The following is a 26,467-nucleotide window of genomic DNA, read 5'->3' on the forward strand; positions in this document are numbered from 1 at the left end:
GGGAAAGCATTATAATATCTTCCAGCAGATAAGCGGCTATTTGGCCCATCGAACCAATGCTGCCTCTTTCTACTTACAGGATTAGAATACAAGGGGGTAGCAGCTATGCTTCAAGCGCCACAATGCCCTGCTGAGGCCACACCTGGAGTTACTGTGAACAATTCTGGGCTCCACACCTTAGCAAGGATAATATTGGCCTTGGAGGATGAATAAAAGCAAAATACTGAGAATGCTGGAAATCTAAAATAAAAACAAAGTGCTCGAAATACTCAGCAAATCTAACAGCATCGTCAACTCTGCTTCTCTCTCTCTCCAGATGCTGCCAGAACTGCTGAGTGTTTCTAGATTTACTGAATGATACCCGGACGCCAAGGGTTAAATTTTTGTTGTTGGAAAAATTAAACCAACTAGGGGTTGTATTACTTGGAATTTACAAGGTTAAAGGGTGATTTGAGCAAAATTTAATATATTTAGGGGAACTGATGAAGCAAACTATTTCTAGGACGAGAGGCATAGTCTAAAAATTATAGCCAGACCTTTTCAGGAGTGAAATTAGGAAACACTTTTACACACACAGGCTGGTAGAAGTTTGGAACTTTTGTCAACAAACACCAATTGATGCTAAATCACTTGTCAATTTTAAATCTGCAAATAATTTTTTAAAAATCCAGTGGCATTCAGGGATATGGAGTTAGGTCACAGCTCAGCCATTATTTCATTGACAGACTCTCTCTTGCTTCCTATGTTCCTATCTGATTTGTCCACGCCCCTGCTTTTTCCCCCCTTCATGTTTACATCCCTATTGAGTCTGCTTCCACCACCCACCCTCCCCCCACACCCCTTTCAAGCTGTTCATCACAAAAACTGTATTTAAAAAAAAAAAAATCCTCATCTCCCCTCTGGTTCTTTTGCCAATTATCTTAAATCTGTTAACATTAAAACAAAAGGACACAATCATTAATTCTAAAGTGGGATCTTCTGCTGTCTCAATTTCTTTTGCTCTTTTTCTGGGGCATGGCTTTATGGATAATATATATGTGGAATCTGCACCCCAGCTACAGTGGGCATTGTCAGGTGTGTCCACCCACAAGGGCGGACTGGCAGAAGAAAACCACAGATCCCAAGTGTGTCCTCACGTCACTGGATTGTGATCAGGAGCAGGAACCCTGACTCATTTGTGACCCTCCTTTCCTAATCCCAGAGAAAATCCAACACACCGACTGCCATAATTACAGATCAAAACTAGAATTGTACTAGTCTGTCTGGCTCAGGGTTAAACCAAGTGATGCATTTATCTAAGGAATGCTTTGGACTTCTTAACAAATTGCACTCCACCACTACAACAGAAGCCAGGAAATTAAATGCATTAAGCATTGCTTTAATTGTACTTTACTGTTAAGTAATGAACACAGCATGCAACATTATATTCAAAAGATTTTAAGCTACATTCCAAATGGCTGGAATATGCGGCTCCTTTGTTTCGGGTTGAATTGCCTGTGTTCCAAAATGCTGTTCCTGCACGACTCCATACAGGATTTCTCTGATCAACCCTGTAGGAATAAAAATACAACAGAAAACAGGAACTTGGTCGACAGCATCAGTGTAAGAAGGTGAACAGCCCTTACTTCTGCTTTCATGTCCTTAGAATGATTTACATGCACACTGAAGGATCAGGACAGCGAGTATAGTGTTGAAACTATAAAGCAGATTTTAATTGCCATCAGCAGCCTGAAAATGCTGTGGTGCAATGGTTGGGCAAATAGGCCTCCTTTTAAAAGCCAGAAGTCCAGTCTTGCCTCAGTGGGATTGGCATGAACCATTCTGGGATTCTGGACAAGTAGGGGTAAGAATAGCATCATGAGGCTGGGTCCAGAACTTTGCTTCAGTCTTTTCCTTGTTGGAGGCAGTGGTGGAGGGATGTCCGTATGGCAGGAGACACCAATTCTCAGAGGGAGCTGCAGATTCTGTCGAACACCCCTGGGTTATAGTTGCACAGGAAGATTAACTCCTTCTTCCCCTCTTCTGTATAAGCTGCATGGAAAGAAAATGATTAATAGAACAGCAGCCACGAGCAGAGCAACCCAACTGGAAGCTGGCAAAGCACGGGGTAAGTTAGCAACACTCTGAGCTGCCCTGTGTCCAGGCTACAAGTAAGGTCACATTCACATCCATTTGGAGGCAGGCCTCAAATCATAATTGTTTCTACAGGGGTTATCTGCCGGTTTCTTTTTCTCCCCACCCATCTACCCACAGATTTATTTTGGACTCCAGGTTCCTGCTGGCTTGGTACTTACCCACAGGAAGAGGAAAAAGAACCTGTTAAAAAATGTCTCATTACACCCAAGATCCTAGATAGTAAACCCTATCCCCCTTTTCCTTACCAGCACTGGAGAGGGACCAAAAAGAAAAGCATTTGCAAGGGTGGTACCCTCCCCTCCAAGTAACACATCTTAACTTGGAACTATATCACCGATCCTTCATCGCTAAGTCAAAATCCTGGGACTCCCTTCCTAATAGCACTGTGGGTGTACCCACTCCACATGGTCTGCTGTGGTTCAAGGCGGCAGCTCACCACCACCTTCTCCAGGGCAATTAGGGATGGGCAATAAATGCTGGCATAGCCAGCAACTCCCACATTCCATGAACGAATAGAAAGAGTATACCAGAACTCCCATCAGGAAAGGATAGACGGGCTGAGGCTCGTTTCTCTTCAAAAGAGAAGACTGAGGTGTGGCCTAATAGAGGTCTCTAGAATTATGAAAGGTTTCGGTAGGAGAGACACAGTAACCATGTTTCCACTTGTGGGGGAGAGCAAACCAAGAGACTCTCCATAGAAGACAGTAACCAAGAAATGCAATCGGGAACTCAGGAGAAACCTCTTTAGCCTGGGAGTGGTGAGAATGTGGAAGTTGCTACCACATGAGTGATGCAGGTAAATAGAAGAGATTCGAACATATGAATTAGGAGCAGGAGTAGGCCACTCGGCCCCTGGCCGAACTGATTACTCCACATTCCCACCTACTCCCGATAACCTTTCAACCCCTTGCTTATCAAGAATCTATCTATCACTGCCTTAAAAATATTCAGACTCTGCTTCCACTGCCTTTTGAGGAAGAGTGTTCCGAAGAGTCACAACCCTCAGAAGAAATTTCTCCTCATCTCTGTCTTAAATAGGCAACCACCTATTTTTAAACAGTGACCCCTAGTTCTCGATTCTACCACAAGTGCAAACATCCTTTCCACATCCACCCTGTCAAGACCCCTCAGGATCTTATATCTTTCAATCAAGTTGCTTCTTACTCTTCTAAATTCCAGTGGATACAAGCCTAGACTGTCCAACCTTACCTCATAAGACAGCCCGCTCATTCCAGGTATTAGTTTGGTAAAACTTCTCTGAACTGCTTCCAAAGCATTTACTTCCTTCCTTAAATAAAGAGACCAGTACTGTACACAGTACTCCAGCTGTGGTCTCACCAATGCCCTGTATAGCTGAAGCATAACCTCCCTACTTTTGTATTCAATTCCCCTCGCAATAAATAATAACATTCTATTAGCTTTCCTAATTACATGCTGTACCTACACACTAACCTTTTGCGATTCATGCACTAGGACACCCAGATCCCTCTGCATCTCAGAACTCTGCAATCTCTCACCATTTAGATAATGTGCTTTTTTAATTCTTCCTGCCAAAATGGACAATTTCCCACTTTCCCACATCATACTCCATTTACCAGATCTTTGCCCACTCACTTAACCTATCTGTATCCTTTTGTAGCCTCCTTATGTCCTCTTCACATAATGCTTTCCTACCTGTCATTGTGTCATCAGCAAATTTAGCAACCATACCTTTGGTCCCTTCATCTAAGTTATTTATATAAATTGTAAAAGTTGAGGCCCAGCACAGATCCCTGTGGTACACCACTCATTACATCCCGCCAACCAGAAAATGACCCATTTATGCCTACTCTATTTCCTGTTAGTTAACCAATCTTCTATCCATGTCAATATGTTACCCCCTGCACCATGAGCTTTTATTTTCTGCAATACCCTTTGATGTGGCACCTTATCAAATGCCTTCTGGAAATCTAAGTACAATACATCCACTGATTTCCCCTTTATCCACAACACATGTAACTCCAATAAATTGGTGAAACATGATTTCCCTTTCATTAAAAATACATTTAAGTGGGGGGAAGCTGGATAAACACAGGAGGGAGAAAATAGATGGTTATTATTGACTCATCCTTGCAGGCAAGGATGTTTGTCTTCCATGAGTTTGAAGATGGCTGATGAGGCCAATTCAGAATCTACAGACTTTATGGCACGTAGGGCATTTATTGTCATGTGGGATGTCTGGTCGTTTATTAGTTTGGGTCATGGCTTGTACTTTCTGCTGCTCGAGCCTTTCCTCTTCATTTGGTCATGCAGTCTCAACATGCTGGGATCCTTCCCACAGACTCTGCCTCCATCTGGATCAGTCCAGGGCGATGGTCTCTCAGGAGTTGATGTCAGTGTCAATTTCTTCATGTTAGCTTTCAGCACATCCTTGAAGTGCTTCTTCTGTCCTCCTCTGGTATGTTTGCCCTGCCTGAGCTGGGAGAAGACGAACTGCTTTGACAGCCTGGTATCTGACATCTGGACTATGTGATCAACCCAACAAAGCTGATGGTGGATAATAACCTTGATGCTTATGTCTGCTTGAGAGGACACTGATGCTGGTGCATTTGTCCTCCTGATTGAATGCAAGATCTTCTGCAGGCAGTGTTGACATGATTCCAGTGCTTTGAGGTGCCTCCTGTACGTTGTCCATATTTCAGCCAATGTACTGTCAGGTAGGGATCAGGACCGCACGGTAGACCCTGAGCTTGGTTTTAGTTTTGATGTTGTGATCGTCAAACGCTCGCTTCCTCAGCTGGCCAAAGGCTGCACCAGCAGATTTCAGATGATGCCGGATTTCCTAGTCAATGTCAGCCTTCTGTGAAAGATAACTTGCAAGATACTGGAAGTGTTCCACATTTTCCAGGCACTGCACTCCTCTTGAATCCTAAATCAAATGGAGCTGGGATGTGTGCATTTGGAGCTCGCTGATGGAGGACTTTGGTCTTCTGAATGTTCAGTGCAAGTCCCATCTTCTCATATGCCTCAGTAAATATGTTGACGATTCTCTGAAGATCCGATTCAGACACAGCACTTACTACAGCATCATCAGCATATTGCAGCTCAATGACTGAAGCTGTGGTGGTCTTTGTTTTTGATTGGAGTCGTCTGAGATTAAATAGTTTACCACCCATTTGATAAATAAGCTGCACTCCAGCAGAGGGCTTGTCGCTGGTCAGATGAAGCATGGCAGCTAGGAAGGTCGAAAAAAGAGTTGCAGCAACAAACTTGTTTAACTCCTGTCTTAACCTCAAAGGGGTCTGTAATAGATCCGTTATTAAGGATCGCCGCTCACATATCTTTGTGAAGGATGGTGACTAATTTTGGAGGACATCCATACATCAACAGAATATTTCAGAGTACCTCTCGATTTACAGAGTCAAAGGCCTTTGTTAAGTCAAAAAATGCTATGTAGAGGTTGATGTTGTTCGCAACATTTGGCTTGTAGTTGGCAAGCTGTGAAAATCATATCAGCAGTGCCACTTGATGGCCTAAACCCACATTGAGATTCAGGGAGTAACTCTTCAGCAAGTGGAATGAATCAATTCAGAAGGGTTCTTGTCATCTTTCCTGCAATGGAGAGCAGGGAGATGCCTCTAATTTCCACAGGTGCATTTGTCCCCTTTCTTGAAGATTGTCACAATCATTTGGGACTTCCTCTTCATTCCAGATCTGTAGGATAAGGGCATGTGATGTTAGTTCCTCTTCATGGTTAAAGATTTCAGCAGGGATTCCGTCATCTCTTGCCACTTTGTTCATTTGTATGGTGTCTTTCATCATCATCATAGGTGCTGGCGGAGTTCTGAGCTCCTCTCTTAATGAATGTTGTGGGATGGAGCTGAAAACACTCTGATCAACAATAGATTCTTGATTGTAAAGATCTACAAAATGCTCTCTCCAATGGGCATTAACAGCTTCCCTTTTCTTTATCAGATGTCCACTATCCTTAGGCCGCAAAGCAGCTGGACCTTGAGTACTGGGGCCATAAATGGTCTTTGTGGCAGTGAAGAAGCCACAGATATCATTCATGTCAGCGAGATGTTGAATTTCCTTTGCCTTAAAGTCAGAGTAATTTACAGCCATTCAGCCCATCAAGTCTATGTAGGTTCTCCATGGAGCTTTCCAGCAGTCCCATTCCCCTGCTCGATCCCCATAGACCTGCAAGTCTCTTTCCTTCAAGTGCTCATCCAATTTCCTTTTGAAATCATTGATAGTCTCCACTTCTACCACCCTTGCGGGCAGTGGGTTCCAGGTCATGATCACCCTCTGCATAAAAAAGTTCTTCTTCTTATTCCCCCTGCATCTCTTGTCCCCTAGTCCTTGTACCATTAGTTAATAGGAACAGTTTTTCCTTGTGTACCTTATGTAAACCTGCCATAATGCTGTAGTGTGTCTGCCCACCACCTGTTCTTCATGTTACGGGTGCTGTTTGTGCCTCTGCCTTTGCTGGTTAGTAAGCCAGTTTCTTTTGCTTTGAGTTTGGGCCATTCTGCCAGGCACAGGAAGTCTTTATGCTGATAGAGGGAGATGAGGAAGGATGGGAGGAGGCTCCAGCACAGCATAAACACCAGCATGGAATGACTGGGCTGCATGACCAATTTCTGTGCTGTCTATTCAATGTAGACATTGAATGGGGGGGGTGACAGTTGCCCCGTTTCCCTTGGTTGAATAGCACCAATATAATCCCAGGATTAGACTGGCAGGTATGAGATTATAATGCATGCTGCCTGCTACCACTTCTTACCTTTCTCATGCTGAATCCACTTGCGGTCGATATAATATTGATAGCAACTCTCAAACTCCTTCTGACTGTAATTCATCACTTGAATTGGGACAAAGGGGTCCATGGCATCAAAGCCTTCCTGTGGAAGGGATACGGGGATACAGATAAATATAGGATAGTGCATGTTGCACATTAGATGAGGAATTGTGTGCAGTGTGTATAGGCTTTAGTGCATTATTACAAATGCTAGCACAAAATAACACACTTAACTCAATACACCGTAACTTTGTGAGATGCGTTTCTTGTGCATTGTTCTTCAATCAAACCCTTCAACCTCCAGTGACAAACCTGTCCCCACCAGTCTTGTACCCAAGTGTTATACAATGGCACCTATACAGCAATGCAGTGGAACATCCATCAGTGCTATAAATACTTCAAGGGCAGTGTTTTCAAGGTAGTGGATTGTTAGAACAATGGGGAGGGGAGGCCCCAGGCAGGTGCTGAGACATTTCCCATCAGAAGAGAGAACTGAAGAGCACTGGCACTGCTTGGGTTTCTGTTGAGTCTCCTGTCCAACCTTCAATTGGGGGCCTTGCCAGTAGGCTCCTTATTTCCTCAGCGTCAGTTCTCAGTACAAGCTTAGTAACGCTGGCGAGGAGTCACAGCCCTTCACTAGAGAGCAAGCAACTACAGGGGAACAAAAAAGATGCTCAATTTCCACTGAGACACGAGCTTATTCCTGCTATAAGAGCAACCCGCAACGTAGCAGCTGTTCCACATACTCAGGTTTTATGGTTAAATTGCTCACCTTCCTTAGCAGCTTGTGAGGCAGGTAGGACAAACGTCTAGTATCCAGGGCTCCAGTCTGGGTGAGTGTTGTGACCACTGCTCCGCCAGTCTGCAACACAAGAGGGGTTGTTATTGAACAAGGGCACAGGGACTGTGTGGCCACATGTGATATGAAAGTTAAGACAGACTTGTATTTCTACAGCACTTTTCTGTATTTTGAGTGTAGTTATTGTTGTAATGTAGGAAACGAGGCAACCAATTTGCACAGCAAGATCCCACAAAATAGCAATGTGATGACGACCAGATCATCTGTTTTAGTGATGTTGGTTGAGGGATAAATGTTGTCCCCAGTACACCAGGGATAAGTCTCTTGCTCTTTGAAATAGTGGCCATGGGATCTTTGACATCCACCTGAGCGAGCAGACAGGGCCTTAGTTTAACATCTCACCCAAAAAACTGCACATCTGACAGGTGTTTCAACAGTACCGAGCCACCGGCAGAGTGCCGCTCCCACAGTACTGACCCTTCAACCTATGACCTTCTGACTCCGAGGCGAGTGCACTACCCACTGACTCACAGGGGGAGCACACGCTTGGGGAGGGCAGCTGGAGCAGACAACAACAAAAGCTGCAGTTTAGAGTGTGGAGGACAGGAGGCCAGACAGGCGAGTTTTGGAATAGCCAAGGCAGAAAGTAACAAAAGCGCAAGATGAGAGTTTCAGCAGCAGATGGATCAGAATAAAGGCCAATGCTGAACACATTTCTTCAACGTTTTACAATCCAATCGATTGGTTACTGTGTGCCTCTTACCCAGTCATTATTCACCAGCTTCTTCAAATTGTGGATCAGAGTAAGCTCGCCTGCAAACACCTACAAAACAGACATGTCAGCAAACTGCTCAACCAAACAAGACATTGTGCAGTATTATCAGTGGCACAAACAGAGGCAGGGGGAGGGTGGCAGTTACGGTACAAGAGGACGGGGTCATTTCTAACCATGTTCAGGAATATTGTGCACATTAATTAGCAGGGAGATGAAGGCCAACAGGAATTTGTCGATGTGGCAGTCATCACTGACACTGATAGTTCATGCAGGGTGTTGGGTGGCTGGTGTCATGTGGACTGGGTGGTGTGGGAGAGTTGTGGGAATTATTGTTCCCCCTGAACCACTGGAGTATTCCTGGTTCAGCACCACACTGGCTGGTAGATTTATTGTCACTTGGGAGCTTCTCCTATCTCTCATCCCCCCCACCATTGACTGTACCACACTGTTCTGGTCTCTCTGCTCAGTCCAGGCTGCTGCCCTGTGTGGGCATTAATGGGCTGATTCGTTCCTTTTCCAGACCTCACTTACGGTGGATTCAGGTTCAATGCAACCCAGGCAAAAAAAAAAAAAGACCCTTCAGTACCAAGCATATTTAACAAATGTGATACAATTTCTAAACAGACTGGTGTGGATTGATTAAATGTGTGGAGCACCACACACCAAATAATAGGCATGTTAGGAACACAGTGGGAATGAATAATTAAAGGTCTGGGTCAATTGGGATTGTGTACAGTGGGAGTGAACAGGAAGGGGCCTGGTACAGTGGGACTCTGTTCAAAAGGAGTTAATGGGAAGGTGGTCCAGTGGATTTCTGTGTTTTGACCTAAACTGGCCTCAGTTTGAGGTACTGCGAACTTAAATATTTCCAGGAGGTGAACAGAAGAAGGTTTGAACACACCCAGGTACCGCACGTGTAGAAATAACACTTTAGGTGGAGAATGGCTAACGTACGGTTAGTAAGCAGATAGGATACCTGACTTCTGTCCTCTTTCATCATGGTGGTCGGTCCCCAGAGAGCGTTGACCCCATCAATCGCCACCAGCATCCGATATGTGTTAGGTAAACACTGTGCCTTCAGCTCTTTGAACAGAACGCCCACTACGTCACTAGCGTTCTTCATTCGTGTTAAACCCTGGGGAAGGAGGGACAAGCACCACATTCAGCTCTGTTATTTACTGCACCCATTTCCCCTCATTTTAATGGCTGCAATGAGTTAGTTATTAGGTGGTCAATAATTGCTCTGTGCTGAGTTGGCTGAGGCAGCCAGGACTCCATTTGGGAGGTTACAAAGAGGATAAAGAAAAGGCAATCAGCTCCCACTCCTGATCAATATCCATTGACAAGGACAGGACAGGACTGGCCACAGCTGTGAGAACTTTCACATTGAACAGTCTGCAACATTTACCATCTAGACCTACACATGAATAAGGGTATGGCACTAGAGAGTCACTGGCCAGGGTGGAACTGTCCCCTAAAACAAATGCCATCACCTTCAGGGTCAAAGAATTGCAGCACTGGTTTAGAGACAGCAGCAGTGGCTGAGTTCTCAGCTCACACATTGCATGTGAAGTGGATCAAACTGACTAAAAGGACTCCCTTCTTCCCCTGGAGACCTCACTTCCTGGGTTACTGGTTACCTTTCAGGTACCTCATTCACATGGGCTTCCATTATGTCTCAGCTAAAGACGGTGCCAGTTTGGCTATTCACCCGTGATAGCTTCATCTGGCACCTCCAGGGTCACTGAATTGCAAATGGGAGCAGGAACCCTGGTTGTTTAATCCTCTTTATCTCTCGACACTGAACGTTTGTAGTATTCTAACAATAGCTACAGTCGGCTATCTCCGGATAGATTGGGGACTGAAAGTGGGAGCTTTTAGACAGTATATTTACCAGCTCAGCCACTGGGTGCAGAGCAGCATTAATTGGTAAACCATTAGTTTTAGTGAATAGCAGTAGAGGAGGCGGTCTGATGTTGGGATACAGAACTGAAGATTGTCTGATCACACCTCACCATCACCCTCTGACTGGTCGACGATACATTTGGGTAAGCAGCACCTCACCTGGTCCACCACTTCACCCAAAGGTCTTCCCTCCTCAGTTGCCTCCCGCTTGCTCCAGATGTATTTCTGTTGGGTTTTTAGCTGTTTAAGAAAAACAAGATCCTGTTAGCACGGTCGCACTGCACATTTACAACAGGAAAAGCAAGTTCCCCTTCCCACCCCTGCAAACAGATCATTAGAGCTTTATCTGCATATTGTTTGCAAACAGTATCTCCCATTTTCAGCACCACTGCCACCGCACCTCGCCACAAATAGGCACAGCAAGGGCAGCATTACTGCCCCAAACCAGGAACGAAGGCAACTTGCTGCCCCTGGCTGTGAACTGTTAATGTCTGGCTTGTGCGACGGGTCTCGCTGAACCACTGTGGTTGAGCTCCAAGGATGCCATTGCTTTCTTACCTGCTTTAAGAATTGCTCATTGGTGATCTTGAAGTTTTTGAGCCACGTTGAGGCCTGCAAAGGCTGGTCAAAGCGAGCCTGGTTATAGGATGACGGCATCAGTTCTTTACAGTGCTTAACCCACAGATAAGCTGTGATTGAAATATAGAGATAGATATGAATTTCTACAGCGCTGTTCACAACCTCCGGACATCCCAATCTGCTTTAGTCATTCAAGCACTTTTGTTTTTAAATAAAAATCGTAACCACTGTCATTCAAAGCCATAAACCCCCCCAGTGCCATTTCCATTGTATCACTAGTACACAACTGGCCCCACACATCCAATTATACTTGCATGCGGTGCCTGTGACCTTGGAGAAACCACCCACAGGTAGGTCGGACTTGCTTCCTTTATTCTCCCCGTGCGCGCCAAGCCAGCCGATTTTCCCCCCTTCTCCCCGTGTCCCTCAACCCAGCTATTCTCTAAATCCTTCTCTTATTGGAAATCCACCCAATTGTCTTTTGAACCGAACAAGTTAAGACAAGTGCGAATCATTAGTAGCCTACCATCTGGGACGTGCAGTATTAACCAGTCCTGTTTGGCGCAGTAATGGACTGCGTTACACAAGGTGAGCGTTTTCCCACATCCCTTCTGACCATCTAGAACCACAATGCATCAAGGAAAGAATTGGAGCAAACCGTTCACATTATGGAATTGGCTCATGGTGAGTGGACACTCTGGGTCCAGAGAGATTCCTGTTTGTAACTTGTTGGTTTATATCACACACTCCAGTTCTTGATCACACAGCGGTAGGACAATTCTGGATGAGCAATGGTTAGCTTTGTGATCTACTGAGGTGTTAAGGTCATGTGCTTCTCCAGTGAGCAAAGGAGATTTAAAAAAAAAAGTTGTAGGTGAATCACCCCAGCCACTCCCACCATCATCCACCATTGGCATGGGAACAGATCCCTGGAAGACATGGTTAACTGGAGATTTCAGTAGTGCAGCTCGCTAGCAGGGGGCATGGCAACAAGGAGTTACACAGCCTACACTGTCTTCACAAACAGCTGACAGGAACAAGGATGCAGGGACAAACTCTTTTGGTCCTCATGTGAAACATCACAGAGTCAATCATGTTGGAAATTCACCAACACTGGAGGTACAGTCCATTCTTATCCAGTGGCTCGCGAGACTCTGTCCCTTGCTGGGCTGTAATATGCTGCTTGAAAACCTCTGCTGCCTCCACTCAAATGTCTGTTCCTTGTTAGCGAGTTAGGCCGTGAATGTCAGCATCATATTTGACCATGGAAATCTCTTCTGTCCTCACCTGCACACTCTGTAGATAGGGCCAGTGGACAGAGGTCAGGAACAGAACCCTAGGCACTGGGACCACCGAGTCTGTGTTGCTTAATACTGCATCGGGCGTAGCATCCCACCAGGCACATTCTCAGAGTTTACCCGTCAACTTTTTAAACAGAAAATACCTCTCGATCAAAATTCCCCTCCTCCACATTCAGCACTAAGTTCAAAATCTTTGAAGATTTTATTTTCAGAGTTATTTTTTTAAAAAGGATACAGACAACATATCGAATGGCCGGATGTGAATAATTAGCAGCTTTTAAATAAGCCACCAGCTCCAGCGATGGCCGTCGGACCATGATACACGCCTCATTGAAAGTCTTAATCTGAAAGACAGAGACAGTCTAGATAGCAGGCACGAGCAGCAAATCTACAGAAAGAGCTGAGGCCTCAATTACAAGATTACACAGCCAATCCTCACCTCCCTCAAGCTTCCCATCATCCTACAATCCAAACCTGTATATGGAACCTGATTTCAACAGAAGGAGAATGTTGGGGGGGGAAAGAGAGAAAAGAAAGTGGGGGGGGGGGGGAGGAGAAAAGAAAGTGAGGGGGGGGGGAGGAGAAAAGAAAGTGGGGGGGGGGAGAGAAGAGAGAAAAGAAAGTGGGGGGGGGGGAGAAGAGAGAAAAGAAAGTGGGGGGGGGGGGAGAAGAGAGAAAAGAAAGTGGGGGGGGGGAGAAGAGAGAAAAGAAAGTGGGGGGGGGGGAGAAGAGAGAAAAGAAAGTGGGGGGGGGAGAAGAGAGAAAAGAAAGTGGGGGGGGGAGAAGAGAGAAAAGAAAGTGGTGGGGGGGGGAGAAGAGAGAAAAGAAAGTGGGGGGGGGAGAAGAGAGAAAAGAAAGTGGGGGGGGGGAGAAGAGAGAAAAGAAAGTGGGGGGGGGGGGGAGAAGAGAGAAAAGAAAGTGGGGGGGGGGAGAAGAGAGAAAAGAAAGTGGGGGGGGGGGAGAAGAGAGAAAAGAAAGTGGGGGGGGGAGAAGAGAGAAAAGAAAGTGGGGGGGGGGGGAGAAGAGAGAAAAGAAAGTGGGGGGGGGGGAGAAGAGAGAAAAGAAAGTGGGGGGGGGGGAGAAGAGAGAAAAGAAAGTGGGGGAGGGGAGGGGAAAGAGAAAAGAAAGTGGGGGAGGGGAGGGGAAAGAGAAAAGAAAGTGGGGGAGGGGAGGGGAAAGAGAAAAGAAAGTGGGGGGGGGAGGGGAAAGAGAAAAGAAAGTGGGGGGGGGAGGGGAAAGAGAAAAGAAAGTGGGGGGGGGAGGGGAAAGAGAAAAGAAAGTGGGGGGGGGAGGGGAAAGAGAAAAGAAAGTGGGGGGGGGGGAGGGGAAAGAGAAAAGAAAGTGGGGGGGGGGGAGGGGAAAGAGAAAAGAAAGTGGGGGGGGGGAGGGGAAAGAAAAGAAAGTGGGGGGGGGAGGGGAAAGAGAAAAGAAAGTGGGGGGGGAGGGGAAAGAAAAGAAAGTGGGGGGGGGGAGGGGAAAGAGAAAAGAAAGTGGGGGGGGGGAGGGGAAAGAGAAAAGAAAGTGGGGGGGGGGGAGGGGAAAGAGAAAAGAAAGTGGGGGGGGGAGGGGAAAGAGAAAAGAAAGTGGGGGAGGGGGAAGAGAGAAAAGAAAGTGGGGGGGGAGGGAAGAGAGAAAAGAAAGTGGGGGAGGGGAAAGAGAAAAGAAAGTGGGGGAGGGGGAGAAAGAGAAAAGAAAGTGGGGGAGGGGGAAGAGAGAAAAGAAAGTGGGGGAGGGGGAAGAGAGAAAAGAAAGTGGGGGAGGGGGAAGAGAGAAAAGAAAGTGGGGGAGGGGGAAGAGAGAAAAGAAAGTGGGGGAGGGGAAAGAGAGAAAAGAAAGTGGGGGAGGGGAAAGAGAAAAGAAAGTGGGGGAGGGGAAAGAGAAAAGAAAGTGGGGGGGGGGGAAGAGAGAAAAGAAAGTGGGGGGGGGGGGGAAGAGAGAAAAGAAAGTGGGGGGGGGGGAAGAGAGAAAAGAAAGTGGGGGGGGGGGAAGAGAGAAAAGAAAGTGGGGGGGGGGGGAAGAGAGAAAGGAAAGTGGGGGGGGGAAGAGAGAAAAGAAAGTGGGGGGGGGAAGAGAGAAAAGAAAGTGGGGGGGGGAAGAGAGAAAAGAAAGTGGGGGGGGGAAGAGAGAAAAGAAAGTGGGGGGGGGGGGAAGAGAGAAAAGAAAGTGGGGGGGGGGAAGAGAGAAAAGAAAGTGGGGGGGGAAGAGAGAAAAGAAAGTGGGGGGGGAAGAGAGAAAAGAAAGTGGGGGGGGGGAAGAGAGAAAAGAAAGTGGGGGGGGGGAAGAGAGAAAAGAAAGTGGGGGGGGGGAAGAGAGAAAAGAAAGTGGGGGGGGGGAAGAGAGAAAAGAAAGTGGGGGGGGGGAAGAGAGAAAAGAAAGTGGGGGGGGGGAAGAGAGAAAAGAAAGTGGGGGGGGGGAAGAGAGAAAAGAAAGTGGGGGGGGGGAAGAGAGAAAGAAAGTGGGGGGGGGGAAGAGAGAAAGAAAGTGGGGGGGGGGAAGAGAGAAAAGAAAGTGGGGGGGGGAAGAGAGAAAAGAAAGTGGGGGGGGGAAGAGAGAAAAGAAAGTGGGGGGGGGGAGGGGAAAGAGAAAAGAAAGTGGGGGGAGGGGAAAGAGAAAAGAAAGTGGGGGGGGGGGAAGAGAGAAAAGAAAGTGGGGGGGGGGGAAGAGAGAAAAGAAAGTGGGGGGGGGGAAGAGAGAAAAGAAAGTGGGGGGGGAGAAGAGAGAAAAGAAAGTGGGGGGGGGGGGGAAGAGAGAAAAGAAAGTGGGGGGGGGGGGAAAAGAGTACCAAAGGTCGGACACAGAACTGAGACAGGAAATCGAGAAGAATTTGACCACGGTGATTTTATTATTTGTTTATGGGATGTGGACATCGCTGGCTAAGCCAGCATTTATTGCCCATCCCTAATTGCCCTTGAAAAGGTGGTGGTGAGCTGCCGCCTTGAACCTCTGCAGTCCATGTGAGGTAGGTACACCCACAGTGCCGTTAGGAAGGGAGTTCCAGGATTTTGACCCAGTGACAGTGAAGGAACGGCGATATAGTTCCAAGTCAGGATGGTTTGTGACTTGGAGGAGAACTTGCAGGTGGTGGTGTTCCCATGTATTTGCTGCTCTTGTCCTTCTAGGTGGTAGAGGTCGGGGGTTGGAAGGTGCTGTCTAAGGAGACTTGGTGCATTGTTGCAGTGCATCTTGTAGATGGTACACACTGCTGCCATTGTGCATCGGTGGTGGAGGGAGTGAATGTTTGTAGATGGGGTGCCGATCAAGCGGGCTGCTTTGTCCTGGATGGTGTCGAGCTTCTTGAGTGTTGTTGGAACTGCACCCATCCAGGCAAGTGGAGAGTATTCCATCACACTCCTGACTTGTGCCTTGTAGATGGTGGACAGGCTTTGGGGAGTCAGGAGGTGAGTTACTCATCAGAGAATTCCCAGCCTCTGACCTGCTCTTGTAGCCACAGTATTTATGTGGCTGGTCCAGTTAAGTTCCTGGCCAATGGTGACCCCCAGGATGTTAGTGGGGGATTTAGCGATAGTAATGCCATCGAACATCAAGGGGAGATGATTAGATTCTCTTGTTTGATATAATCATTGCCTGGAACTTGTGTGGTACGAATGTTAATTGTTCAAGCCTGAATGTTGTCCCGGTCTTGCTGCATATGGACACTGGGTGTTTCAATATCTGAGGAGTCACGAATGGTGCTGAACATTGTACAGCCATCAGCGAACATCCCCACTTCTGACCTTATGATGGAGTGAAGGTCATTGATGAAGCAGCTGAAGATGGTTGGGCCCAGGACACTACCCTGAGGAACTCCTGCAGTGATGTCCTGGAGATCAGATGATTGACCTCCAGCAACCACAACCATCTTCCTTTGCACTAGGTATGACTCCAACCAACAGAGAGTCTTCTCCCGATTCCCACTGACCTCAGTTTTGCTAGGGCTCCTTGATGCCATACTCGGTCAAATGTTGTCACTCTCACCTCACCTCTGAAGTTCAGCTCTTTTGTCCATGTTTGAACCAAGGCTGTAATGAGGTCAGGAACTGAGTGACCCTGGCGAACCCAAATTGAGCGTGACTGAACAGGTTACTGCTGAGTAAGTGCCACTTGATGGCACATTTGATGACCTCTTCCATCACTTTACTGATCATTGGGAGTAGACTGACAAGGTGGTAATTGGCTGGGTTGGGTTTATCCTTTTTGTACACAGTACATACTTGGGCAATTTTCCACATTGTCCGGTAGATGCCGGTGCTGTAGCTGTACTGGAATAGCTTGGCTAGGGGTGTGGCTAGTTCAGCACAAGTCTTCAGTACTAAAGCATGGATGTTGTCAGGACACATGGCCTTTGCAGTATCAAGTACCTTCAGCCATTTCTTGATATGGTGTGGAGTGAATTGGATTGGCTGAAGGCTAACATCTGTGATGCTGGGGATCTCAGGAGGAGGCCGAGATGGATCATCCACTCGGCACTTCTGGCTGAAGATGGATGCAAATGCTTCAGCCTTGTCTTTCACACTGATGCTGATAAAGAGATGGTGAGTGAGCCAGAGATGATTGATAGACAGAGAGGACAGTGTGGGAAAAAAAGAGCAAAAGCATGCAAAAGTAAGAAAAATAATAAGTACAAAAGGAGAGAGCGAGAAAAAAAGAGGCAGATCTGAGGCTGAAAAGGGATTGGCTAATGAACACTATACCTTTTCCTGTATTCCATTCAGGAGTGAGACACACATTTGGAAGAGCCCCCCAGAGCAGTAGCCCAGCCTGACTATAATGTGGGAAAGGGATTTCTCTCGATAGAAATTGAATGAGCAAATTCTACCACTACCTTCCCGCCCCCCCCCCTCACCCCCTACATCATCCCAAGAGTTAGAGCAGCCACCTACCTGCTGCTGGAAGCGGCGAGTCAGGCCGTGAGGAAAGATGGTTTTCAGATCACTAGGAGGGATGGTGTAGAGCAATCCCTCATGCTGTTCATTGTGTAAACCCTGTACAAAAACAGACCAAATCCAGTTCATTGACATGCTGCCCTCAGATATAGCATATGAGTTTAACAACAGACAGAAGGTGGGAAGAATTGGAAGGTGAAAATGCACAGAGGTGTTTTTAGAAGGGGGGAGGCATGAGAGAGAGATGGATCCACATTATAGCAGGCATAGTGAGTATAGACAGCCTCATTGAGGTTGCAATGCTGACCATGACCTCATCAGAGGCATTACATGCACTGGAATCTGGAGAGGAAACTCCAGTTCATTTTCCACTCTCTGACCAGAGTTCAATTTAGAATTTTGAGAAGATACTGAATCTGGAACCTTCCAGTCTGTATGGTTTCAGGATACATAGGGCACTGCATGTACCCAGCCAGTCTCCATTAACACACCAATAGAATTCTACCTAGCTCAAGTAAAGGGGTCAGTTCAGGGAGGAACATAGAGGTTTTAGAAAATACTGACTCTTTAAAACAATCCTATGTGAGTAGCGCCAGTTTAATAGGAAGACTGGATAGGTGAAATATTAAGTTTACTTCTGTACTCTGGAAAGAGGAATGAAGTGCAATGCACAGCACTTACAGGGTCCATTTCGCTTGTCCTGAAAACAGACTCAGGTCTCTTGGCTGCTGCGACCATCTGTGGTGCAGCACAGGTCTCCCACATCCCAGGGCTGCAATAAAAGGGACGGCCATGACTAGCCTAGAAAACACCAAAACAAAAGCATTATAACACTTTTTTTTTTAAAAAAGAAATTGGACAAAAAGAAAACACACAAACGCAGAGACGACCAACCACAAAGTCATGTCTGACCCTCAGCAGAAAATGCACACGCTCAGACAGGAGCACTAGCTGAACAGGTTCAGGAAGAGTAATCCAAGGTCGATATTCTACTTAAAATCTGGCCAATGCCACATAATTCAGGGTATCAAACAACATCCAGTGAATGTAAGCCTTATATAAACCACCCAAATCCCTCAATTAGATTCCAGTCTGTAACTCACTCCTGGGTATCTGTTATTCTATATATAAACCACCCGAATCCCTCAATTAGATTCCAGTCTGTAACTCACTCCCGGGTATCTGTTATTCTATATATAAAACACCCGAACCCCTCAATTAGATTCCAGTCTGTAACTCACTCCTGGGTATCTGTTGTTCTATATATAAACCACCCGAATCCCTCAATTAGATTCCAGTCTGTAACTCATTCCTGTGTATCTGTTATTCTATATATAAACCACCCGAACCCCTTGATTAGATTCCAGTCTGTAACTCGCCCCCGGATATTTGTTATTCTATATATAAACCACCCAAATCCCTTCATTAGATTCCAGTCTGTAACTCACTCCCGGGTATCTGTTATTCTATATATAAAACACCCGAACCCCTTCATTAGATTCCAGTCTGTAACTCACTCCCGGGTATCTGTTGTTCTATATATAAACCACCCAAATCCCTTCATTAGATTCCAGTCTGTAACTCACTCTGGGGTATCTGTTCTACATATTAACTCACGAACCCCTGTTCGAATTCAGTCTGTACTGCACTCAAGTGCATTACTTACAAAACATAACTCTATAATTACTGACAACATATGAACTGTGTAAGAATGTAGTTTTGCTCTTGTCAAGTACAGCAGTGACTGCCAGTGCTAGTGTCCACTGGACACACTGGTCCCAAATGTTCCTTGGAATGACTGCCAGTGCAGTGTCCACTGGACACACTGGTCCCAAATGTTCCTTGGAATGACTGCCAGTGCAGTGTCCACTGGATATGCATTCCCTGCATTTGTACATTATATGGAAATTACATCACTTCAGGGCCTGTAACCGTGGCAGCTGCTGCCAGCATTAGCACACATGATATTGTAAAGCAGACGCACTGTTACAGTTTTCCTTGTTCAGCAGGACTGCAGTGAAGTTGAGCAGTGGGCGTGTGAGTTTGTCACACAGCTTTCATTTCTCCTTTCCGAAGGGAACAATGTAACTGTGATGCTGATCGACCTCACCTTGAAGGCTGGAGTTTTAAAATTATACACAGGTATGTAACTTCATAGTCCTCAGGCAATGTTAAAAGTAGAGGTAAGTAATGAGTGTGCTGGTCCTGGATTTCATCTTTAATGAACAGTGCAGCATAGTAGCCACCAGGGGGCATCCTGCCCCAGTATTAAATCACAAACACCCAGCCCTCGCTGATACAAATTTAAACATTCCTCCTTTTTCTGTTTTAACTTACTGCATACAAGTATCCAGAGCGACAAGAAAATCAGAAATGCACAATCATTGTGTAGAGAATGAGAAGGAGCTGATTTCAGCCAGGCTGCTGACAATCAGCCTCAGCAACCCCTGGGTTGGGTGGGGAACGATGAGGAACAAAGGAGGATTCCTGCTCCTTAATACCTTTCAGTGACACTAATGCACGTGTGGATGTGTGGGGCTTGGCTGTTTGATCTCAAAACTCACTTTCATATAAACAGAGCATTTCACAAGAACAGCTGTTGGCAACAATAAGAAGCAGAGAGAAGTTTGGTGGAGTGGAGCTAAAGCACCAGCCAGGAAGCAGCTTATGAAGAAGCTCTCGGAAGGAGGGTGAGAAGGCAGTAGAATGGAGAGAATTAAGGAAGAGCATTCGAGAGCAGGGACATTTTGTTTTAGTGATGTTAGTTGAGGGATAAATATTCACCCAGGACACCAGGGAGAACATCGCTCATCTTCTTTGAAATGGTGCCAACCACCTGGAGAGGGCAGATGGAACCTCGGTTTAACATCTCATCCACAAAATGTTTTGACAGTGCAGCACTCCCTCAGTGCTGCCCCTCCGACAGTGCGGCGCTCCCTCAGTGCTGCCCCTCCGACAGTGCGGCGCTCCCTCAAATTACTCCATTTCCCTTAAGAACAGATTATCGATACAATTCATTTTAAAGGGTACCAATTGATTCCCAATCAATTCCCACCTCTGAGCCCCTGTTCCACATCCACCGTCCTGTGGGAGAAAGCACTTGTGTAATCTCTAACCTGGTGTGAGCTTCTCTTCAATGTAGAAATAATTTGATTGGGATGCCCAGAATGGAGCCAATGGCAGAACCCATACTTGTAGAATTCTTAACCAGCTATTTATAATCAACCAGGCTTCAGGGAATGTCTGCTGGGTCAAATAACTACATGTGCACAAAGCTATGTCGGACCACCATTATACAGTATTAAAATGGGAAGGTCTGAGATAGAGCAGACAGCAGGGGAGATTAACTGAAAAAGATGTTGTGGAACAAAAGGCAAAGGGAATAGGAATAGTCATAGTAAAAGACAAAGCATTTGTCCAGGGAGCGAGTTAATGACAGAATAATGAACAGCTCTGTCCGAAAGCAAAAACATGAACAAGTTTAAGACTGCACATGGTTTAAAAAAAAACACACAATCAAAACGGGAGTCATCATTGAACACAATGAGTCCAGAAGGCTGTAGAGTTCCTAATCAGAAGATGAGGTGCTGTTCCTCAAGCTTGCGTTGAGCTTCATTTTAACACTGCAGCAGGTCAAAGACAGAAATGACGGCGTGAGAACAGGGTGGTGAATTAAAATGGGAAGCTCAGGGTCATGTTTGCAGATTGAGTGGAGGTGTTCTGCAAAGCAGTCACCCAGTCTGCGCTTGGTCTCCCCAACGTAGAGGAGACCACATTGTGAGCAGCGAATACAGTTTACTAAATTGAAAGAAATGGCGGAGGATGATCCTTTGGATATGGAGGCTGGTGAGGTGGAAGGTGAGGACAAGGGAAGCCCTGTCGTGGCTCTGGGAGGGAGGGGAAGGGATGAGAGCAGAAGTGTGGAAAATGAGCCGGACACGGTCAAGGGCCCTGTCAACCACTGGGGGGGGGAGAAATGTTTGGTTGAAGAAAAAGGAAGACGCATCACAGGTGCTGTTGTGGAAGGTTGTATCAGAACAGTTGTGAGGAAGATGGAGAAACTGGGAGAATGGAATGGTGTCCTTACAGGAAGCAGGGTCTGAGGAAGTGTAGTTTAGGTAGCTATGGGAGTTGGGTTTAAAATGAATATTAGTAGACAGCCTTTTTAAAAAAAATTCATTCATGGGATGTGGGTGATACTGGCAAGTCCAGCTTTTATTGCTCGTCCCTGATTATCGCAAGAAGCTGGCAGTGAGTCACCTTCTCAAATACAACTCAAAGGCTTGCTAGGCCATTTGAGAGGGCAGGCAAGAGTCAAACACATTGCTGTGGATCTGGAGTCACATTTAGGCTGGACCAGGTAAAGGACATTTGTGAACTAGCTGAGTTTTTAACCTCAATCTGCTAGTTTCATGGTGACCATTAAAAATACTAACTTTCTAGTCCAGACCATTTAATTAATTGAAAACAAGTTCCACAGCTGCTGTATTTCCAGATCATTAGTCCAAGCCTCTGGGTCACTAGCCCAGTAACATAACCACTATGCGATCGTAATCTCAAGATTTGATAGGGTAGATGTAGAGATGTTTATGTAAAGATGTTTCCACTTGTGGGGGGAGACCGGAACTAGGGGGCCATCAATATAAGACCGTCACTTATAAATCCAACTGGGAATTCAGGAGAAACTTCTTTACCCAGAGAGTGGTGAGAATGAGGAACTCGCTACCACAGGGAGTGGTTGAGGGGGAATAGCAGAGATACATTTAAGGGGAAGCTGAATCAACACATGAGGGAGAAAGGAATAGAAGGATATGCTGATAGGAGACTTGTGTGGAGCAGAAACACCAGCATGGAGCAGATGGGCCGAATGGCCGGTTTCTGTGCTGTAAATACTATGTAATAATTTGTAACTTCAAACTCCCCAAAAGGACTCACCAGTTGGCCAAGTTTGGCAACCACCGGCAGACTCTTCATCAGCATTCCTGTGAAGAAAAAGAGTGAATTTCATCAGCTTCGGCCCCTGTGGGTCATGCAGAGAACTACTTAATATGCTCTGGGATGATCCTGGACACTTGTATGCATCCCACGCAGCCTTGAATATATATCACTTAAATCTCTGTTCCCATTAATCCCCATAGATCACAAGCTGAAGGTAGGAACCGAAGGAGGCCATTCAGCCGCTCGAGCCAGACCCACCATTCGATGAATTCATGACCGATCTGCAATCAAACTCCATATACCCACCATTGCCCCATATCTCTTGATACAAAAATCTGTTAATTTTAAATCTGAGATTGATAATCGACATAGCACCAACTATCGTTTATGGAAAAGTTCCACCCCTTACGTGTAGAAATGTTTTTTTAAAATTTATTCGTTCTTTGGATGAGTATCCCCAATTGCCCTTGGGAAGATGGCGGTGAGCTGCCTTCTTGAACCACTGCAGTCCATGTAGTGTAGGTACACCCACAGTGCTGTTAGGGAGGGAGTTCCGGTATTTTGACCCAGTGACAGTTGAAGAACAGGCTGATATATTTCCAAGCGAGGATGGTGAGCGACCTTGAGAGGAACTTGCAGGGGTTGTTTCCTAACTGCACTCCTGAAAGGTCTGGCTTTGATTTTTAGGCTATCTGCCCTAGTCCTGGACTCTCCAACCAGAAGAAATCGCTTCTCTCTATCTGCCCTATCTTTTCCCCTTTAACATCTTGACATTTTTGATCAAATTATCCCTTAACCTTCACACAGCAGCAGATCTTGGTCTCGGATTTATCCATTGATAAGGAGTTTGAGTCAGTCAGTATGGCACAGAAGGAGGCCATTCTAGAAGATTGCTTTTGATTTAAAGCAGCCTGCTTATTTAAAAAGTAAAGTACTGCAGATGCTGGAAATCTGAAATAACAGAAAATGCTGGAAATACTCAGTGGGTCAGGCAGCATCTGTGGAGAGAGAAACACAGTTAACATTTCAGGTCAATCCCATTCTGATGAAAGGTCATTGTTTCTCTCTCCACAGATGCTGCCTGACCTGCTTAATATTTCTAGCATTTTATATTTCTATTTCAAGCTTCTTCAGGTCCTCCCCGAGTTCCACGGATAAAATGTATTTACACTGCAGGATTGTGGCTTTAATTTGGGAGAATACAACATAGGCTGGTACATTGCATCGACGTGCTGCACTACTGAATGGTGGGAGGCAAGTTTGGGTATAAGGAGGCTTTGACTGCAAGTTCCACATCTCAGCTGGCAACTGCAGTAAACAGCTGAGCACAAACAAGCATCACTCTCCATACAGAACTGGCATTAAAATGTGGGTCAGAAGCTACTCTCCAGCCGCTCCTAATGGCCTATGGGCCTCAGTGGTTATTACCCATATGCCTAGCATCTCAACAGGGACAGTAAACTCAAAACAAAAAAGTCAGAAATAAATATCACCATATGTAATATAGTACTGTATGCACATCATTGTAGCACTTTGACAATTGCATCTTTACAGAACATAAATAAAACAACTTTATGGTTGGAAGGTTTGTATTTTTTTAAAGTAATTTTACGGAGGAAAAAAAACTCAGGGCAACTGCCAAAGGCATGTGACGGAGCCGAATTGGTTGGCTTAGGCTCCCAAAAGTTCTGGGTCTTCATAACAAAAAGAACTTGTATTCACACAGCATCATTAACATAACATAACATAAAATAATCCTAAAGGCACTTCATAGGAGCGATTATTGAACAAGATTTGACACGGAGCCACATAAGGAGATATTAAGAGAGGCAACCAAAAGCGTGAGCAAAGAGGTAGGTTTTAAGGAGTGTCATAAAGAAGGAGAGAGAGAGAGAGAGGCGGAGAGGTTTAAGGAAGGGAATTCCAGGCCTTGCAGCCCGGGCAGATGAAGGCATGTCCGCCAATGGTGGAGCGATGGAAATTGGGAGATGTGCAAGAGGACGGAATTGGAGGGATTCTGAGAATTGCAGGGGCTGGAGGAGATTGCAGAGGTAGGGAAGGATTTGAAAACAAGGATGAGCATTTTAATCAGGAGGTGTTGCGGGATTACGAACCCATGTAGGTCAGTGGGCACACGATGGGTGAACGGGCATTGGAACGAGAAAGTTCCTTTATTTATACACACAGATAGACCTTGCCCGGATCGCCAGCCGCTCACCCACTCTCTGCAGTGAATTCCTCTCCCAGCCTCACGCGTCCACCGCCCTGGGCGCCGCCATCTTGTCCACCGCGGGTCAAAGGTCAAAGCTGGAATTAAAAGACGGTCAAGGCCGCACGGTACTTTTCTGTTTCAAAATATAAACCCGGTGATAATCATTTGACTAGTTTCTTTTAGTCGAACAAAAAAAAAAAAAATCGACAGCGGGATTCATGGAAAATCCACTCCTGAGGCAGAGAGGTTTCCCCTCAAGGGCGCCGCCATGTTTGCTCACCCGCTGGGCCACGTCTTCAGCGTTTGAATGCTTTTTCTTTTAAAGAAAAAGGAACAATCTGAACAAATGTTCACCTTCTTTCCAATGTTTGGCGTTAAAGTCAAATTTCCATTGGAAGGAACGTCAATCAGGAGCAAGTTTCCAGCCGCTTTGAGGGGTTTTACCCCCGGTTGCTATGGCCGGGGGCGGGGGGTTCGGCGGTTGCCAAGGGCGCCGTCAACCCGCCTAGCGGGAACAGCCCGGTTCACCCCGTCCCGCTCCCCTCACACACACATATATATATATATATATATAAAACAAACACTCGCCTCGTCGGTCCTCTTGAGACATTTAATATTTTAAAAAGGGAAGGTTTAAAACACGATCACCGCTCTCTGCGAAAGGCACGATGGGAAATGGGGGAGGAGGGAAGAAAGACAAACGCTAAATTATTCGCGTTGATTACCGAGTCATTGAATTCGCAACCCGGCCACGGCGAGGACGGATTGCAAACTCGCCGGTGCACGGTGGCGGGAAGGAAATAAGTGAACAGATTTTGCATTTTTTTTAAAAAAACAAAAATTGGTCTTCTCCACCCCCCCCTCCCTTCCCCTTCCTCCGCGCACAGCATCATGGGTAAAAATCAATCACGACCTTGATGCAGATTTAAAAAAAATTATTATTTTTTTAATTCCCGGCGGTTTCATCCTCCATTCCAGCGGAACCGCACCTGCTCCGGTCGAAGGTGGGAGGCGAAACAACAAGGGAGTTGAGGAAGAACCGCCGCTTCCGTTTGAAAAATAACCGTTTGCTCGCGAGCCAAACGGTCGCGGCCTCCGGCGCAAGGGATTGTGGGCGAGGCCTCACCTCTCCCTTCCCCCCCTCCCTCCCCCGGCCGCCTTTCCTTTAAGAAAAACGGTTTTATTTTTTGTTTCCGAGGCCGGGGATGTTACCGGTTTGCATTTTGGCGGCCGCCCGGCGTTAAGGGCCGGTTAATCGGGCGGATTTGTTTATTTATTTACTCTCTTCCCCCCCCCCCCCCCCCCCTGTCTCTGAGGCTCGGGCTTCGGCGGCTGCAGCGCCCTCCCTGTCAGGACGGCGCTCCGGCCCGGCCGCCATTTTGTGTTTATTTCTCCATGGCGCACTTTCGGCGTTTGGTGTCATTTAAAAAAAACAACAGTTTATGAGAGAGGGGGGAAAAAAAACAACCTCCCCCACCTCCTCTTCCCCCCCCCCTTTATCAGTCGCCGCAAGCAATCAAGCTAGTAAAGGCGGGTGGTGTACGTGAGGGTGAGAGAGAGAGAACAGGAGGGCGCCTACACACACACACACACAAACACACACACAAAAAAAAAACACCGAGGATGCCTTTCTAAAGCGGTGGCTTTTTTTTTCTCCTCTGTCTCTCTCTCTCCATGTGCCATGGCGGACTGTGGAATAGATAATGTGAGAGAAAGAGACCATCGTTTCCGTTCTGGTAAGAGAGAGGGGTTGTTGGGGGTGGTGGTGGGGGCAAAGTCTGTGTCATGACTGTGGGAGATGGTGGCTGGTGTGTGTTTGGTGGTGGTGGGGGGGGGGGAGGTGGTGAACTGTGGCTAGTTGGGGGGAAATAAATGTGTTTTAACCGGCTAGGAAGCAAGAGTTGAGCGGTTTAAAGGTGTCATTGCTGCTTTTTTTGGGTTATTTTTTTTGTTTATTGCTAGTACACGTGTTAAAAGCGTGATTTGGGTTTTAAAATGTTCTGCATTTACTGTATTCCCTGACACTTGTCTGCGTGTGGGAGGAAAGGGGGGGTGGGGGGGAGGTTGAAAAATCAAAGATTTCCAATAACAGGCCTTTATTGTGCTTTACCTTTTTTCATCCTTCTTCATTTAGGTCTTAGTTTTGGATACATTAAGAC

The 26,467-nt window shown here is 46.3% G+C and overlaps 2 protein-coding genes across 11 annotated transcripts in view; one reads left to right on the forward strand and one right to left on the reverse strand.

Moving 5' to 3' along the window:
• Window positions 1-1,348: 1,348 nt before the first annotated feature.
• Window positions 1,349-25,415, reverse strand: dap3 (death associated protein 3). Of its 5 annotated transcripts, none has more exons than XM_068022907.1 (14): window positions 25,298-25,415; window positions 24,315-24,403; window positions 22,094-22,140; window positions 17,840-17,959; window positions 17,156-17,257; window positions 12,511-12,619; window positions 11,501-11,593; window positions 10,954-11,084; window positions 10,555-10,635; window positions 9,467-9,625; window positions 8,479-8,538; window positions 7,689-7,778; window positions 6,902-7,019; window positions 1,349-2,031 (listed from the first exon to the last, which is right to left on the reverse strand). In XM_068022907.1, exons 3-14 carry the CDS (start codon window positions 22,136-22,138, stop codon window positions 1,946-1,948), a joined length of 1,194 nt encoding a protein of 397 aa, XP_067879008.1. In that variant the 5' UTR covers window positions 22,139-22,140; window positions 24,315-24,403; window positions 25,298-25,415; the 3' UTR covers window positions 1,349-1,945. The 5 variants fall into 5 exon arrangements, with proteins under 5 accessions (XP_067879008.1, XP_067879005.1, XP_067879007.1 ...); XM_068022904.1 differs by having other exon boundaries at window positions 24,315-24,441; XM_068022906.1 differs by lacking the exon at window positions 25,298-25,415 and adding an exon at window positions 25,034-25,110 and having other exon boundaries at window positions 24,315-24,441.
• The window catches only part of ash1l (ash1 (absent, small, or homeotic)-like (Drosophila)), a 271,172-nt gene continuing 269,912 nt past the window's right edge, over window positions 25,208-26,467 (forward strand). For 3 of the 6 annotated variants that reach the window (XM_068022896.1, XM_068022895.1, XM_068022899.1), the window contains exon 1: window positions 25,214-26,044. The gene's annotated coding sequence lies outside the window, so the exon portion shown is untranslated. Of the gene's footprint in view, window positions 26,045-26,467 lie in introns of all 6 variants that reach the window. The other 3 variants (XM_068022902.1, XM_068022898.1, XM_068022901.1) reach the window with 3 other exon arrangements.

The sequence above is a fragment of the Heterodontus francisci genome, chromosome 46 (assembly GCF_036365525.1).
Source record: "Heterodontus francisci isolate sHetFra1 chromosome 46, sHetFra1.hap1, whole genome shotgun sequence".
Lineage (NCBI taxonomy): Eukaryota > Metazoa > Chordata > Chondrichthyes > Heterodontiformes > Heterodontidae > Heterodontus > Heterodontus francisci.